The following is an 18,436-nucleotide window of genomic DNA, read 5'->3' on the forward strand; positions in this document are numbered from 1 at the left end:
CTTATGTTAATACGAATTAAATATCAGTGGCAGAATCATAAATATTTTTAAACTGACAGAGATTATAAAGGACAGTGACTTTGGATTATTATTTTTATGATCAAAGTCAGAAGGGCTTCATACAGAATTTGTGGAAAATGAGTATATTTCAACATTTTTCTGTTTCTTTGCTAGTTAATTTTGACAGTGGCTATGCTTCCCTATGTAAATAATGAGACGGTTCCAAACTGTAATGACTGTACTTTTCTGAAACTTTGTATGGCTATAATTTATGCAATGCCACAAATCAACCAAATAGCTCTTAACTTTATTTTTACCTCAGTATATTATTTAGAAATCATACACAGAAAAAAAAGGCACAGTTTATTTTCTTGTTCTTGGTTATTATCATAGGGTATTGAAAGGTTAAGTTGGCATAGTAGCTTTAAAAGCAAAATTTAGTTAAGATCAAAAGAAGAAAAAAAAGTCATGGCTATCCTGTCTTCTTCCAAATGTACTGAGCTAACTTCTGCTGTGTTTGCACAGATGTATGATTGGATAAAGTAGGTATTTAAGAAATGAATGTGGGAGCTCCTGGGTGGCTCAGATCATGATCCTAGGGTCCTAGGATCGAGTTCCCCCTCCCCCACCATGGGGCTCCCTGTTCCGTGGGGAGTCTGCTTCTCTCTCTCTCCGACTTGCCCTGCTTGTGTTCCCTCTCTTGCTGTCTCTCTGTCAAAAAGTAAATTAAAAAAAAAAAAAAAAAAAGAATGTGAGCCATTTCTATTTGGGGACAAAAAGAAGCCTATTTCTCTGGGTTCTGAAGACATACCTATAAAATCAAACATTTTCTCTGTGGAGGTAGTGAAGGCTTCTCATCAGACACTTTATTCCACAGAATAAGTATGTCATAAAGGCATCCTCCTTGGATTTTGTTCTTTGATTGGAAAGCTCCTACAGGCCGCAATAAATAGACCATTCATTGACCCCAGAAGAATGAAGATGGCTAATGCAACACCAATGTTTGTGACTTTTAAAATGTATATTATTATGTGGGAGACATACGAACTTTTCCTTGAAATTGGTCTGCAGGCAGTGATTAAACTTTTCAACTTGGACTCCTTTCATGCTGCTGGCTATAAAGACGAGGACTTGGCTGTTCCTCTTTGGCTCCCTCTCCAGCTCTCTGGTCTCCCCGACTTCAGAATGAAACCTAATATCTTAAGCTAACAGAGCCCGAAGAGGTTGGTCATTGGCTCCCATTGTCCCCTGATACTGCAGCCCTGCCCCTTTGGCTTGTGCTGACGAGCTGTTTATATTTTTGTAAGGGCCACCCTTTAACTCAGCAGCCTGATGACTATAATGGGCCCAATTGTCTGTGGGCTGCAGAGAGCTGAGTCCCCACATCGGAGGAGGCTGGGGCCAGTCTCTGATGTCCAGGAGCGGCCGTTATGGAACACGGGTAAGGACAGTTCGGAGTGTGTGATGATGCTTTTTATGGGCTCGCTGGTTAATCCTGGGCACCGTTTAAGAGAAGCAAGTTGCTATTGAATTGCTAGCTTTTTCTTGCTTTTCATTTGTTGCCTGCTAACCACGGAAGGAGAAAGTCATTTCTCTGGGGTTTGCTGACAAGGCTCATAATGATTCTGGTCAACCCAGGCAAGAAATGCACAGGGAAGGAAAAAAAACGAGAGGAGAGACACAGGTGGGTTTGACAGCAAAGCAACAGGGGAGAGGCAAAGCTCATGGCTGTGTGGGTAATGTTGTGAGGCTCAGAGGCTGTTTCGTTTCCTAACTTAAGTGTTCACAGTCAGGAGCTGGGCTCTGCCATGGTGGGGTTTCTGTAAGCCCGCTGTTAGCGGGTAGAACTCAGCCGACCCTGTTGTGAAGGGGTCTCCTATCTGCTGGTATTTTCAAAGGGCAAACCGTAGTCTTCTTGTATGTCATTAATAGTTCTTTTCAGAAATGTGGGAACGGTTTGAAGTTGGCATGCTATAAAGTTTTATTGCCCATAAAAGTGCTCAGAGGGTACTCTGCCTGCTGCAGTGGGGCTCAGGAATGGAGGAACAGCCCCAGGCGATTAGAGCATTTGTCCTTGACTACCCAAGAGAAAAGGCGGTGGAGCCCGAGGACACCATGGGAGAGGGGGTGAAACGAGAATGGGCATAGCCAGCCCACCTGAGCGTTCTTTCTGGTTTCGTGCTGGTAAATAAATGAGTGAGGGAGGGAAACTGCTCGGCTACAGCCTTTACTGACTGATGTCATCGTCCTGGCTATTCCATTTGGTGCTAAGATGCCCTTCATGGTTCAGAGGAGCGCGGGGTCAAGGGAGGGGGGTGTGCTGTGTCTCAGATCGCAAGGGGGAGGGCACAGCTAGAGCCCTGGGAATTGCTTTGGGAATAATTGCTTCCTGCTAAACGGAAAATCACCTATGGCAGCTTTGATCAGAGAATTTTGTTCTGTCCTTTCTGAGGAGCCTCAGGGTGTGGGGTCCGTGAACTCACAGTCAGTGTTTGATATGGACACGAGCCAGAAAACCTGAAAAGGTGAAGTTTAACTTTTAGCGAAACTAAAGGTGACTCATGGGACTTGAATACATCTGGTGCTTTCTAAATCTTCCCACTTCTCCCAAGCCCCAGACTTTGTATTTGTTATCTGGATACACCACATTTAAAGCCAACATATTTGGGTGCTCCTGGAGGAATTAATTCAGATGCAGAGGAGGTTTTTAAATGAATTTGACCCAAAGCAACCTGAACATTTCAGCTCAGTGTATGAAAATACCAGGAGGTCTCTGAGTGAAGCCAGGGTTTCCTGAAGTGCTCTGAGAGCCCAGGAGGAGGAGGATGAGTTGCCCCATGGGTGGTATTGGAAAGGGACAGGCAGGCAGGGCAGAGACTCATTCCTCCTTCAGACAGACCAGTGCACTCTCCATTTTCACTGGGCAAGCACCTCCAGAGGGCAAGACAGCAGAATGAGGAAGGATAAAGAGGAGGACCAGTGAGAGAGAAGATGGGGAGAATACCAGGAGACCCCACAAGGCACAAAGACAGCTGTTATCCAGCATCTTTTATCAGAATGGTGGACATGCCAGTTTCTTGGCATTTCAGAGGCAGAATTTACATAAGTTAATGCTCACGTAAGAGATTTACAATAACAATATTCTACAGCTCTTACATACCAAGGGCTGTTCTCATGGGTCCACAGAATCAAACATGAAAGCATGTGTGGATGAAATACTGTGACAATGGCACGTATCAACAGTAATAACAATGATGATTTATTGAGCGCTTACTATGTGCCAGGCCTTTATCTCACTGGGTCCTCACCAACTCCTTAAAGTCAGAACGGTTCCTTTCCTTGCTTTATAGAAAAGGGATCTGAAGCAGAGGGGTTAAGTAACTTGGACAAAGTCACACAGCCAGTAAGCCACCTGAAGTGTGAGTTACCACGAAGGGGTCCAGGACATAGCCTTGTGTTATGAACTGAGGAGTTCCTGTGGAATAGAGCTGGCATTTATATTCATAGCTTTTCAAGAATTCATCTAGTGACTGGTACCAAAATGTGGCCTCCTGTAGAAGCTAATTAGCAATCGGGAAGGAAAGCCAAGAACAACTTCCTTTAAACAACTTCCTTTAAAGCGCTGAAGCCTAAGTAGTCTTGCCCCACTGAGCTGAAGGCCAGGAAGGGCCAGTTGTGGGGAGGTGTTTGGGGCACCTGGCTGGCTTGGTCCATAGAGCAAGTGACTCTTGATCTCAGGGTTTTAAGTTTGAGCTCCATGTTGGATATAGAGATGACTTAAAAATAAAATCTTTAAAAAAAAATAAAATTAAGACTTCCAATGTTGCAACTGGGAATGCCTTGGGGAGCTATATGATCTGAAGCTATCTTGGAAAAGAACATGGCACTCTTTAGGGTAAACAGTTCTGAAGTCAGGTTACAGCTTCAAAGTTCAATTTTAACACTGTGTTTTACCCTTCTGGGAAGAGCAGAGAGGTTGTTGGAAGGAAAGTTTCCACGCTGTAAGCACTCCATCTTTGGAGGGTCCTCAGTCGGATCTCAGGATATATGTATTTAGCTCTTTAACACTTCAAAGAACACACAGAAACTGCCAGCCCTGAGTTTATTTACCCTGAGCTCACAGATCTAAATGTTTTCCTCCTACACACCCCTTTAGAGATACATAGCATTTTCCAAGAGAGTTCCAGAGATTGGTGTCCAGGAGCATATCTGCTGTTTGTCAAGTCAGAGGTGGGCCCTTTGGCCCAACTGTTTGAGTAATTTTGCTTAAGTTCTATTTGCAGTTCTCAGCTGCAAAATGTGAAGTGTGCCTGTCAGCTTGTCAGGTATGGTACTAGAAAGCGCAGGCTGAGAGTGGGCAAACACACCTGGTCGTTAAAGACCTACCAGGAGCCGTTCTCCCTGAAGAGCTGATCAGGACTGCAGGTGTGATACAGGTGTGATTGGGGATGAGCTATGTCTCAAGGGCTCCCAGGGGTTCCCCAGAGCATACAGTCCCAGATTTGCCTTCCATCTTTTTTGATGGGTCCGTTTAACATCGTGGATAACAAAATAGCCTATCTACTAAGTATGTGTGATGGTGTCGGTGTGTCTCGTTTGAGAATTTATGTGAACAGAAAATACAGGGAATGCAAAGGATTATGAATGCAATCAGTGTTCCATCGCTGCACTTAGGGAGCTCAGCAGGCTCTCTGTTCCTCAGCCATCATCTGCAGGGGCTAACCCCTCTGAACTTACACACTTGAGTCTGTGGTGTGGCTATGTTCTTCATTCCACACCACTGCCCCAGGTCTGCTTCCAGCTCCAGACCTTGCCTTGCAGGCTATACTTCTGAAATTTATGGAATATTTAAATATTCTCTGCTTGGCACCCCGCACAACATCACCCAAAAATCTCAATCAGAATGAATGAGATGATCCCTCTGTGATAGAAAAGGGATAACTCATGCCAAATACTGTGGAGGGCCTTCCCCGTGTTCTATTTCTTCAGTCCTCATAAAAGCCCAAGAAGGTAGGCATGATTATTATCCCATGATCATGTGAGGGAAATGAGAACTGGAGAGGTTAAGTAACTTCCCAGAGTCCTCAGTAGTCACTAGAAACCAGCAGACCTGTGATTCAAGTTCAGATCCGTTTGAGCGATATTCTGGTGTTGGTGCATTTTGGGGATATTCTACTTTTCCATAAAACTTACTATGAGTATTTGTAATAAACACAGAAATAGACCTAATGGTACAATGGATCCCAAAACAGTCAGCACTCAAGACCTTGGCCACATTTGCTTCATCCTTGTAAGACAGTTTTCTTTGGCTCCATTTCCTGTCAGTTCCATCTCATCCAGGATCGCTCACTCACTTACATGCTGGGTGTCAGCCTGACCAAACAACTGGTTGTTCTCTGAATATTGTCTCTTGCCTCTGGACCTTTGCACTGGCTGATCCCCTTGACTCAGTGGCTTCCACCCCGATACACTGTTGTCCACAAGACCCACCACTGACCAACCGAATCAGAAACTTCAAGCATTAATCACCCTCCTCTCCATCACCATTTGACACACTCCTCCTCAATCTTCCATACTCCCTCACTTCTAGCATCATCTGTTCCCCCACAAAGCCTTCACCGATGTCCCAAGTCTGGCTAAGGGTGCTCCCTCCCACAGCATTTGTACATAACGTCTGTCATAACACCGCCCCATGGAATTCTTCAATAGAATGTGGATTCTTCTAGGGCCAGCACCATGGTTTTGAGCTCTATATTCCCAGAGACTAGCACATACTGACTAGTGATCAGTAAACACTTGAGTGAGGAAGAGAGGAAGAGGAAGAGAGTAACAGGAGAGAAAGGAATGGACGTGACACCACCTGAGTTCCTAACCCTGCAGGTCTCTGAATATGAGGAGCCCCTCACACCTCTTCTGGGAGCGTTTGGCATAACAAGACCTATTGCCATTGTACACATGAGTTTTACACCAGCCAGAAGGTGGGCAAAGGGAAGCAGCAAGAAAATACCAGACTAGCACCTGCGAACACACATAGGATCCTCCCCTACTTTGAGGTTTTATTCTACCTGCCCCCATTTTTGCCTCCAGAAAACCATGTCTGTTTAACTAATTTCCCAATGATCTTCAAACATCTGAAGGGTCATCTAAAAAATGGGTGCCTTGGGGCGCCTGGGTGGCTCAGTGGGTTAAGCCAACTGCCTTCGGCTCACGTCATGATCCCAGGGTCCTGGGATCGAGCCCCCCATCGGGCTTTCTGCTCAGTGGAGAGCCTGCTTCCCCCTCTCTCTCTGCCTGCCTCTCTGCCTAGTTGTGATCTCTGTCTGTCAAATATATAAATTTTTTTTTAAAAAATGGGTGCCTTCCTGTTATATAAAGTAACCGACTTGAATGTGTGATCTCCTGAGAAAGTAAGAAACACATTTTTTGTGGATACTCTCAAATGAGCAGATTCCAGGAGACTATTTCAGGCCCATCTATTAATTCTCAGATGAGAATTAATCTTTCCATGTGGAAAATCCAGGCACCCCTGGATGACTTAATTTTAAATACGAGAGCTTGAAGCAAAATGTTGCTGAGGAGCTTCTGTCTTTTATACAAGTCCTGTGAAATCTGCAAGGCTGGCTCTTTCTGGGGCCCACAAGTGCCTCCCCAGCAACTGGCAATAATTGCATTTTTAGGAACACCCAGGAGAGCCCAATCTATTTGACATTTAGGTTCTTCCACTGGGACCCGGGCAACAAGAACTAGGGTTCTCAGAACACAATTCTTGATCTGCATTCCTCACTGGGCCATTCTATTTCCTCCAGAGCATTTTTTTTTTTAAGATTTATTTTATTTATTTGAGAAAGAGAGAATGAGAGGGCAGGGCAGAGAGAGAGAGAGAGAGAGAGTTTCTGAAGTAGACTCCTGCACTGAGCACAGAGCCCAACCCAGGGTTTGATCTCATAGCCCTGAGATCAGGACCTGAGCCATAACCAAGAGTCAGTTGCTCAGCCAACTGTGCCACCCATGTGCCCCTCCTTAAGGGCATTTTTAACAACAACCACCACCACAACAACAAAAACATAGCAATGATCAGTGATTTCTTAGAAACATGGCCCTTTTAACCATCTCCTCCTCGAGGATAGCTATTGGGTCTTCTGGATGCTATCTGTGGTCTGGGCATACTGGGGACACAGACTAAATATTAATTAATGCCAGTCCATTAAGAAAGTAGAATGGAAAAGACCCCTAAGGTAGCAGTGACCCTACAGGCCCCAGAAGCCTGGTTGGAACAGTGGCGAGGAAAGATAGTGACAAGGCCTGAACAAAGCCGCTCTCTTCCCACATTCAGTGCCCGCAGCGAACCAAGCGGTGCCATTGTCCAAACTGTCACTGGAGGGCTGGGAGGGGGCCCTGGCAGCCGCCCAGCCTGCCCCATTGCTGTCCAGGGGTATTCAGGGAATAAGGGCCTCCAGCGCAAAGCTTCCTTTATCTCACAGGCCATGGTGCCCAGGGCACCACGGCTACCCTCTGCACACACAGCTGGTGGTGTCACAGTTTCTGGTGTCCCTTTAGAGGAGCAAGGTTCTTGGGGGATGGGAGCTGCTGATAGTGAAGGGAGTAGGGCTTGGGGACTGCTGGCCTTTGTCCTATTCAGAAATTGGGGTTACTGGGTCAGAGCAATGTCGCCATACCTTGTGATTTTCCAAGGCTGCCTAGAAACCTGCTCCTTTAGAACAAAAGCATGTCTGGCTTGTGTCCACACTCACACCAAAGGCTTTAAAAGTGGGACAGGGGTCACCTCAGCGCAGCACCCCCCCCAGATGTTTCTGTGGGAGCTGTTGTATGCATGCCTCCTCCCCCAAGTGGATGGAAATCTCCACTCCCAGTCTTGCAGTCCCTGGGAAGCCCAAAGCGACAAGGGGTCAGGAGAGGGGGTCAGGGAGACGAAAAGAGGGGGTGAGGGGTGCTGGAGATTAGGGAAACCCGCCCAGCTTTTTTCTCTGCCCAAGACTTGTTTGTTGCCGTGGCGTGGTGGGAGTTTTTGTTGGGGGATTTTTTTTTTCCCCTTTTAGCCAAAGCGGTGCATTCTGGTGCTGCCAGCAGAACAACTCTTCCCAGTTCCTTCACACGGAAATCGTGCACGTAGCATCCAGGCCCAGGCCTGTGTCTGTAATTCCCTCTATTAATTCTGAAAAGGATTTAGGTTTTTTTCTGTTTGTCTTCTCCTCGCAGAGCACGTAGTTTCTCAGCCACCGACCGGAAAGCTTTGTGCATTTGGTGGATCACCAGGCCATCAATTTAACGATGGAGAGCACCAATACTGCTTAAGCGCTAACTATATATCAGGGACTGTTTTAAGTGCTTTATGTTTATGAGCTACTGAACACTCCAAGATAAGTCTCTTGATCTCTATTTTCTTTCTTTCTTTTTTTCTTTTTTAAGATTTTATTTTTTTACTTGACAGACAGAGATCACAAGTAAGCAGAGAGGCAGGCAGAGATAGAGGAGGAAGCGGGCTCCCCACTGAACAGAGAGCCCGATGTGGGGCTCAATCTCAGGACCCTGGGACCATGACCTGAGCCAAAGGCAGAGGCTTTAACCCACTGAGCCACCCAGGCACCCCTCTTTTTTTCTTTTTTAATATTTATTTATTTATTTGAGAGAGAGAGCAAGCAGGGGGAGGGGCAGAGCGAAAGAAACTCAAGCAGACTGAGCTGAGTGCAGAGCCAGCCACGGAGCTTGACCTCACGACCCTAAGATCATGACCTGAGCCAAAACCAAGAGTCAGATGTGTAAATGACTGAGCCACCCAGGCACCCCTTTAGTCTCTATTTTCAAATGAGGAAACTGATCCTCAGAGAGTTAAGAAAGTTGTCCAAGGTCATACAGCTGGTCAGGGCCAGGCTGGCTTTTGGGTTCCAGAGTCTGCATTTTTAAACCCTGTGCCATCCCCCAAGGGAGACATTTTGTATGGATGCACAAAAGTATATGCATTCATTGCCCTATTTAATATCTTTCAAAAATTCTTTTTCTTATGAATAATGTCGTGATGAATGGTTTTGTAATAATAACTAAGTTCTTAACAAATGTTAAGCCAGTGTGACAGGCACTCTTTTAAGTTCTTTATGCAACTCTTTAAAACAACCTACTCTTATTACCATTTAACAGATGAGGAAACCGAGGCACAGAGCAGTTGATGAGATATTTTGTCCCAGATCACACTGTTAGGAAGTGACAGAGCTGTCCCAGGGCTACTGTTCTTATGATGCTGTTTGGACAAGTATCCATCAGCACACCTGTGATACTGCTTGGAGAAACATTTTTTAGCTGGAATCACTAGGGCATAACATACGCATATTTTTAAGGATCTGGATATATATCCGTAAACTACTTTCCAGTTAACACTGGGTGGTTATACTAATTTATGTTCCCAGGAGCCGTGCAATTGACGAAGGAATCTAAGTTAGAATAGGCCCTGGTAAGTGGAGATGTCCCTCTAGCCCCTGGGCAGTGTATTCATAAACATTTTTAGCTTTTGTGGACTGATCTAGGCACTTACTATCTATTAATAATATTTTTATGAAAAAATATGTCTAGCCTAAAACTATACTTGAAAAGGAACGTCTGCATTGCTGGTAAGGTTTCTTGTTTCTTGATCTGGCTGGCGCTTACCCTGTTGTGGTTCCTTTTTGATAATTCATTGAATTGTCGCTTTAGAACTTGGTCACTTTCCTGTTTGTAATTTATACTTATTAAAAGTTTATTTTATTTTATTTTAAGATTTTATTTATTTATTTGAACGAGAGAGATCGAGAGGGACAGAACAAGAGTCAGGGGGAGAGGCAGCAGCAGACTCCTCGCTGAGCGGGGAGCTCAACGTGGGGCTCGATCCAGGAACCCTGTGATCACGACCTGAGCTAAAGGCAGATGCTTAACTGACTGAGCCACCCACATGCCCCTAGAAGTTTATTTGGGGACAACTGGGTGGCTCAGTCAGTTAAACCTCTGCCTTTGGCTCACGTCCTGACCCCAGGGGCCTGGGATCGAGCCCTACATCGGGCTCCTTGTTCAATGGGAATCCCGCTTCTCCCTCTGTCTGCTGCTCTCCCTGCTTATGCTTTCTCTCTCTCTCTGACGAATAAATAAAATCTTTAAAAAAAAATGTAAAAAAAAGAATCTATGTATCGGATATAGATATTTTGGAGGTTAGGCACAGAATACATTGGAATCTATCATAAAGGATAAGAAAATGACTCAATCGTCCCCATATTTTCTCCTCATGTTGGATAAAAGGAAATTTTGAAAGAAACATTTTCATGGTTTCTTTTGTTTTTAATTACTAATGCAAGAATTGAAAAGACATTGAATTATAAGAGTTCCAAGAAGTAGGGTCCTCAAAAATCTCTTTGCCTGTCTTTATTGTTTTTGTTTCATACGAGTAAGATTTTTTTTGTTTGAAACTTCAAAATCATGACACGTATTTAACATATGCAGTTTATGGTGAGTGAGTTTTTGCAGGGACCTGAGAACAAATATTAAGACCCCAGAGAGAATTGTTCTCTTTTTCTCTTGGCTTTCTAATGTATTCTTCCTTAATACTTGGTTTTGAAGTCATGTGTGGTTCTGTGATCTGGCCTGATGCCCAGATCGAGTAATGTCCCTGGAGACTCAGAACATCTTTCCGTGGCTAATGCATCAGCTCAAGAAAATCAATATATCATCAAGAAAACATTATAAGAGAGTAGTCTCTTACTCTCATGGAAGCCAGTGGCAATTTCCTTGTCAGATTTCCAGTTGTTTTGAAACATTATTTGAGTGCTTATTTCCCTCTCCTGACTTTGTATTTGATCTAAAATTAATCGCTTAGCGCCATTCAGTTTCTCAGTCCCTGGAATCCAGTTGTAATTTCTATCAGTTTTTATTGCTTTGCAACAGGGGATTTAAAAGGATGCAGAATAAGAGAGTATCTTGTGGGGGCACCTGGGTGGCTCAGTGGGTTACAGCCTCTGCCTTCGACTCAGGTCATGATCCCAGGGTCCTGGGATCGAGCCCCGCATCGAGCCCCGCATCGAGCCCCACATCGGGCTCTCTGCTTAGAAGGGAGTCTGTTTCCCTTCCTCTCTCTCTGCCTGCCTCTCTGCCTACTTGTGATCTCTGTCTGTCAAATAAATAAATAAAATATTTTTAAAAAAAGAGAGAGAGAGAGTATCTTGTGCCCTTATGACAAGACAAAAGGAAGCATGTTTCCCAACTCTTCCTTTATTTACCACCGCCAACTGGTCTCATCGTGAGATCCTGTGAGTTCTTTGATTAGGTTACTAATATTCCTTTTTTAGACCGACTTTCTCCCATTTCTACCTAACGTCTTACCATGACCTCCATATTAGCTCAGGCTGACATAATAAAATGCCACAGTCTGGTGGTTTAAACAACAGAAACTTATTTTCTTAGAGTTCTGAAGGCTGGAAGTCTCAGAACCAGCCACCTGCATGATCAGGTTCTGATAAGGAATCCAATTCAGATTGAAGATAGCAGTTGTGTCTTCACATGGCCTTTTTACTGCGCACACAAATGAAGAGAGAGAAAGAGAGCTGTGTCCCTTCCTCTTCTTATAAAGATACTAATCCTACTGGGTTAGGGTTCCATCCTTCCGACTTCATTTAACTTTTATTATTTCCCCAAGGGCCTTATCTCTAAATATCCTAACATGGGACTTAGGGATTCAATTATGAATTTGGCTAGCTGCTCCCGCCCCCGCCAGGGTGGGGTAAGGGTACATGATTCAGTCTGTAATATTACCACAGCCAATACAATTAAAATTAAGGTTTGGTTTCCCTTTCAAAGTAGCTCTCTTTCCCCTAGTGTTTCTGTTAAATGACATTTAATCTTTTAATTCATGAAACATTTTTTGATTTCTGCTAACTGCATCATGAGAATCCAGACCTAAAGAAGACGTAGACCCTATACAAGCAGACTCTTCAGCGGTTGATAAAGTAATGAAGTAGAAGAATGGCATGCACAAATAATCAGAACATTTGGGATGCTAGAAAACACTGTCTGTGAACTACGATGTGCTACGGGATTCAGAGGAAGAGATTACCCTCAGCCAGTGGCCACTCTTAGAGCTTCATAATCAGCAACAGGCAGGATTCGGTCTAAGGAGACTGTAGGAAGGTCCACACCAGGCTCAGCAGGAACAGACATGATGAAGGCAGGAGGATAAGGTTCAGTTGAAACTTGGGAAATCAAGAGAGGAATGCTGTGGAGTTTAATTTGATGTCATGGGGGAGGTTAGGTTCTAAGATCAGTGTTTAAAAAGAGAGGCTCAATGACTCAATGGCCCTTGACAATCTGAACATATTGTCCCCAAAGCACCAGTTTCTCCTCCCGTGTTGCAACAGAGCATGGTTTCTTTGAGCACTGGGCGAAGTAGTTGGCTATGTTTAAGGGCTGTCTTGGGGGGTGGCTGGGGAGGAAGGAGAGTTGGGGGAGAGGGAGGGAGAGAGAGGAACATGAACGAATGAGATCACACCGTGACAAATGCTCACAAAATGATAACCATGGAAGAGCCCAGACTGACTGAGAATTGCAGATTTTCTCCAACTTCCCCCCACCAAAGAGACAAAGAACATGAACTGGAAACTTAAATATTGATGGAAGTGATCATATTTAAAATGTCCCACATCACTAGTGATTGAATCAATACAAATTTTTAAAAAGTTCATTTTTAATTGAAGTATAGATGACAATACTATACTAACAAATAAATACAAAATTAAAAAAAAAAACACAAAAACAGTAGAGTAGTAGATTTACTACTGTCTCATCGGATTAGCAAATATTTTAAAGAACACTGTTGATGAAGGTGCATATCTCAATCTCATACTTTGCTAGCGGGAATGTAAATTGGTATAACCTTTCAAGAAAGTAATTGTGCAATGTCTTACTCTCTTGAGAGCCCTAGAAATGTTAAGACACCCAGACTTGATAATTCCACTACCTTGAAAATATAGAGATGTTGACAAAGATTTGTGTTTAGCAGTTTCACTGAAGTTTTATTTATAATGATTGGAAGTTTAGAAAAAATCTAAATGTGAACACTCTGGAAACTGGTGCTAGAAATGATATATCAAATTAATTATTGATATTTATTTAAACAGTATTTTCTTAGTTATTTAAAAAAGTATTTTCTAATAATTTTACTAATATAAAGTGAATTTTTATAGGATTTTAAAAAGTTTTTTTAAGATTTTATTTTTAAGTACTCTCCACACCCAACATGGGGCTCAAACCTACAATCCCAAAGTTAAGAGTCACATGCTCTAGTGACTGAGCCAGCCGGGTCCCCTTACAGGATATGTTTTTTAAAAACAGATTCCATGGTGCCCGGGTGGCTCTGTGGGTTAAAGCCTCTGCCTTCGGCTCAGGTCATGATCCCGGGGTCCTGGGATGGAGCCCTCATGGGGCTCTCTGCTCGGCAGGGAGCCTGCGTCCCTTCCTCTCTCTCTGCCTGCCTCTCTGCCTACTTGTGATCTCTGTCTGTCAAATAAATAAATAAGATCTTTTAAAAAATAAATAAATAAAAATAAAAACAGACTCCCGGGGCTCCTGGGTGGCTCAGTGGGTTGGGCATCTGACTTTGGCTCAGGTAGGGATCCTGGGATCCTGGGATCAAGCCCCACATAGGCTTCTTGCTCTGCGGGGAGTCTGTTTCTCCCTTTCCCTCTGTCTGCCGCTCCCCCTACTTGTGCTTTCTCTCTCTCTGTCAAATAAATAAATGAAATATTTTTTTAAAAGTTTCCAAATTATATAATAAAAATATGCATAAGAAAAAAAGACAGTAAATGGTAATGTCATTTGCTAGCTCTATTCATATTCAAATATGTACTAAGCATATGTCTTGCAATTTATTTATCTGTAGGTAGTAGGTCTATAGATAGATTTCTGCCTTATTCTTTTTTTTTAAAGATTTTATTTATTTATTTGAGAGAGACAGCACGTAAGAGAGAGCATGAGCAGCAGGGAGGGGCAGAAGGAGAGGGAGAAGCAGACTCTCCCCTGAGCAGGGAGCCTATCAGGGGGTTCGAACCCAGGACCATGAGATCATGACCTAAGCTGAAGGTAGACGCTTAACCAACTGAGCCACCAAGGGACCTCTGTTTTATTATTTATATTTTTCTGGGTTTTCCAAATTATCTAGAGCATCTAATTGGCTTTTATCTGAAATATGCATTTTTTAAGATATTTTATTTTTATTTATTTGACAGACAGAGATCACAAGTAGGCAGAGAGGCAGGCAGAGAGAGAGAGAGGAGGAAGCAGGCTCCCTGCCGAGCAGAGAGCCCAATATGGGGCTCTATTCCAGGACCCTGGGATCATGACCTGGGCTGAAGGCAGAGGCCTTAAACCACTGAGCCATCCAGGCGCCCCTGAAATATGCATTTTAATAAATTCATTTCATCTCTTAGGGCCCAAGTCCACCCTGCCATAAAGTTCTGGTTACTGTAGTAGGAAATGATCTCTCGCTTTTCGCTGACTTTCAAATCCCTTTTATCACATATGGACTTGAATTGCAGCTGCTTGTACATGTGATTTTCTTCCCAACTAGTATGGGAGCTCCTCGAGAACAGGGACTAGGCTCAGAGGTCCTAAGTTTATAAGCAAAGCCTAGCTCTCCTTCCCCACCTTTTCCATAAAGCCTCTCCTGCTACTTGAAAAAGTGGGTGAGTTCTTTCTGTGAGTCCTCAAAACAGGTTTCTATGCCTCTTTAATTCAGCTTTGGGTTATGGTTAATTGTATTTGTCTTGCCCGCCTATTCATCATCCGACTCCTTATTACGGAAACGAACCTTGTTCCCTTTTGTGCCCAGAGAGGTGCCTTGCATTAAAGTGTGTTCTCCGTAAACATGAGCTGGATTTATGACTGAATGAACCGGGGCCCCTTCCAGCTATTTCAAACAGGTGCCTTTCAGTTAGCCTTGAATCTGAAATGTTTAAGGCTGCTCTACAGGCGTGGGGACAGCGGGTGGGAGAAGAGAGTTTACAAAAACTAAGCAGACTCAAAGCACTGTGCAGTGGCAGTTGTGAAGCCTAATCCACCAGAAAAATCTGCCAGGAAATGCATTCACCTCGACTCATGGTGCCCCAGATAATAGTCTTTGCTCCTCTCTGAGTCCTGAGAACTTTTTCTAGAAGCTTTACCTTTTTTTACCATTTCACAAACTCCTAGAGATTAATTCCCCAAAGAATTCCATTCTTCCAGTCATAAATTGAGCACCGTAGATCTGTTCTGCACCCCACGTTAGGCCCTAGTCCTGCAAATGTGGCCATTAAGAGAAGAGTTTAAAATCAGATTTTATAAATGTTTTAGAATATAAAAATGAGGAAATAGGTAGCAAGATTCAGTTTAACCTGACACGTTATGTTCCAGGTTTTTGCAGAGCCTTGTCCTTGGGCACTGTGGATGGTGTGACACTGAGCTCATTCATAACATCCCACCTGCTGGCGGCAGTGTAACCCAGGGAAGGGAGGGGCGGAGGAGGAGGGGTCTGGGGAGAAGAAGAACACAGGACTTCCAAGGTTCCGGGTCAGGGCTGGATAGAGATGGGAATAGTTGGGAGGGCTGCTGGTAGCTATAACTGTGTTGGGGGTGGTCATGGATTTTTTGGGTCTATTGCCCTGGAAATGTAAGATGTGGGTGAGTGCGATTCAGATAGAATTTTAAAAGCTTTAAAAAAAAAAAAAAAAAAAAAAAAAAAGGTCTGGGATGCCTGAGTGGTATGATCGTTTGAGCATCCAATTCTTGGTTTCAGCTCAGGTGGTGATCTCAAGGTCACTCAAGGTCAAGAGATCAAGCACCACAACATGCTCAGCTCTTAGTGTGAAGTCTGTGTGAGAGTCTCTCTCCCTCTCCCCTTACCCCTCTGCCCCTCCCCCAAATAACTAAATACATCTTTAAAAAAAAAGAAATAGAACGAGGAAAGCTCTAGGGGGGGGAAAAACCCAAAATTCTAAGACAATATTAGATAGAAGATGTGAAATGAGACAGGTTATCATAGAAAACAAAATAGTAAAAGGATTGTCTTTAGTAGAACTCAGTGCATCTGTCAATGTTTTTAACTGCTGACAACAGAAACTACTCTAGTTAGTTTGACCATAAAATGAATTTATTTAAAAAATACAAGGACACCACCAAGAAAGTGAAAGGACAACTTACAGAATAAGGGAAAATATTTTCAGATCATATAGGTGATAAGGGACTTGTATCCAGAATATAAAAACTCAATAGTAAAAGATAAATTGTAAAAGACAACTAAAAATGGGGGAAGAGGGGCACCTTGGTGGCTCAGTCAGTTAATTGTCTGCCTTGTGCTCAGGTCATGATCCCAGCATCCTGGGTTTGAACCCCACATTGGGCTCCTTGCTGAATGGGAAGTCTGCTTCTCCCTCTCCCTCTGCCTGCTGCTCTGTCTACTTGTGCTCTCTCTCTCTTTCTGTGTCAAATAAATAAATAAATAAATAAATTTTTTTTTAATGGGGAAAGAATGATGGTTGCACAACATTGTGAATGTACTTCATGTCACTGAACTGCACACATAAAACTGGTTAAAGTGGTAAATTCTAGGCTATGTATATTTAACTATGATTTTAAAAAATTAGCTTTGCAAAATGTGCAAAAGATTTCTGGGGTGCCTAGGGGATTCAGTCAGTTGACCATCTGACTTCTGATTTCAACTCAGTTCTTGATCTCGGGGTTCTGGACTGGAGCTCCAGTGTCAGGGTCCTGGGATGGAACTCTGGTGTCAGACTCCATGCTCAATAAGGAGTCTGCCTCTCTCTCTCCTGCTCTCTCTCCATCCACCTCTGCCTCTCCCCTCTCATGCACATGCTTCCAGGTGCATGTGCCCTCTCTAAAATAAATAAATCTTTAAAATAAAATAGAACGTGCAAAAGATTTCAAAGGACATTTCTTCACAAAGAAGATACACAAATGGCCAATGAGCACATGAAAAGATACTCAATATTATTAGTATTAGTATTAGATATTAGATATTAGTATTAGATACTCAACATCATTAGGGAAATACAAATCCAAACCATAATGAATACCACTTCACCCCCACTAGGAAATCGGAACCCTCATATATTGTGAGCAGTAATGTAAAATGATGTAACTGATTTGGAAAATAGTCTGGCAGTTCCTCAAAATTATAAACACAGGATTATCCTATGACCCAGCAACACTACTCTTAGATAGACCCAAGAGAAATGAAAATACATGTCCAAACAAAAAATTGTATTCACATGTTCATAGCAGCTTTGTTCATACTAGCCAAAGAGTGGAAGCAATGCACATGCCTATCAACTGATAAACGGATAAAGAAAATGTGGTTTATTCATGCAATGGAATATTATTTGCCAATAAAAAAGAATGAAATACTGGAACGTGTTGCAGTAAGGATAGTCCTTGGAAAAAATTGGCTAAGCAAAAGAAGGGAAGCATGAAAGGCCACAAATTATATGATTCCATGTATATAAAATGTCCAGAATAAGCAAATCCTTAGAGATAGACTGTGGATTAGTGATCACTAGGGGCTGAGAGAACGGGGGAATGGGAAGTGACCACTAGTGTGTATGAGATTTCTTTCTGGGGTGATGAAAATGTTCTGGAATTAGATAGTGATGATAGTTCACAGCTTTGTGAATATACTAAAAACCACTGAACTGTACACTTAAATAGATGAATTTCATAGTATGTGAATTTTATTTAAATAAAACTATTCAATAAAAAGAATATTGGGGTACCTGGGTGGCTTAGTTGGTCAATCATCTGCCTTTGGCTCAGGTCATGATCCCAGGGCCCTCGGATAGAGCCCCACATCAGTCTCCCCCCTCAGCAGGGAGCCTGCTTCTCCCTCTCCCTTTGCTCATGCTATCTCTTATCTCTCTTTCTCTCACAAATAAATAAAAACAAATCTTTAAAAAAAAAAGAAATTAAAAAGAAGAATATTAAGTGGTTCAGAGAATCTCTAAGAAATCTAGAGAATCAGGCTTGGAGGCTACTCAGCTGAGAGTAATACCTAAATTATACCACAGATGGTTCCAGAATGAGCCCTAACTCTGTTCCTCTGAACACAGCCACCACAGACGCTCTGTTGGACCTTTGGCCCTTTAGGGTCCATATCTCTGCCAAGTTCTGCCACAGGACAGAAAATGGCTTCTCTGGGGTCCATCTTCTCCTATTGCCTTTATCCCAATGGAAGTCCAATGTTTATCCCTCCGACTGCCAGAGTCCACATCACAGTTTCAAGCCCCACCTGCAAGGGAGGCTGAGAAAGTGGGCGGAGGTTTGGGAGATGAGACTCAAACAAATGTTCACTATCCCACACTTCTCTCAATGGGTTTGCCTGGGCAGTGGTTTTAAAGTCATAAAATGTTGGAGTTAAGTGGGC

General features: G+C 43.2%; 1 protein-coding gene across 3 annotated transcripts in view; it reads left to right on the forward strand.

Annotated features, from left to right (window-relative positions):
- TRIM2 (tripartite motif containing 2) overlaps positions 1-18,436 on the forward strand; it is a 160,056-nt gene that overhangs the window by 43,284 nt on the left and 98,336 nt on the right. For 2 of the 3 annotated variants that reach the window (XM_059373994.1, XM_059374001.1), the window contains exon 1: positions 1,341-1,441. The exons of the other annotated variant lie outside the window; for it this stretch is intronic. In XM_059373994.1, the coding sequence (XP_059229977.1) occupies positions 1,412-1,441 (30 nt within the window). In that variant the 5' untranslated portion in view covers positions 1,341-1,411. Of the gene's footprint in view, positions 1-1,340; positions 1,442-18,436 lie in introns of those variants that run through there. 3 annotated transcript variants of the gene reach the window in all.

Source organism: Mustela nigripes, chromosome 1, assembly GCF_022355385.1.
Source record: "Mustela nigripes isolate SB6536 chromosome 1, MUSNIG.SB6536, whole genome shotgun sequence".
NCBI classification, from domain to species: domain Eukaryota; kingdom Metazoa; phylum Chordata; class Mammalia; order Carnivora; family Mustelidae; genus Mustela; species Mustela nigripes.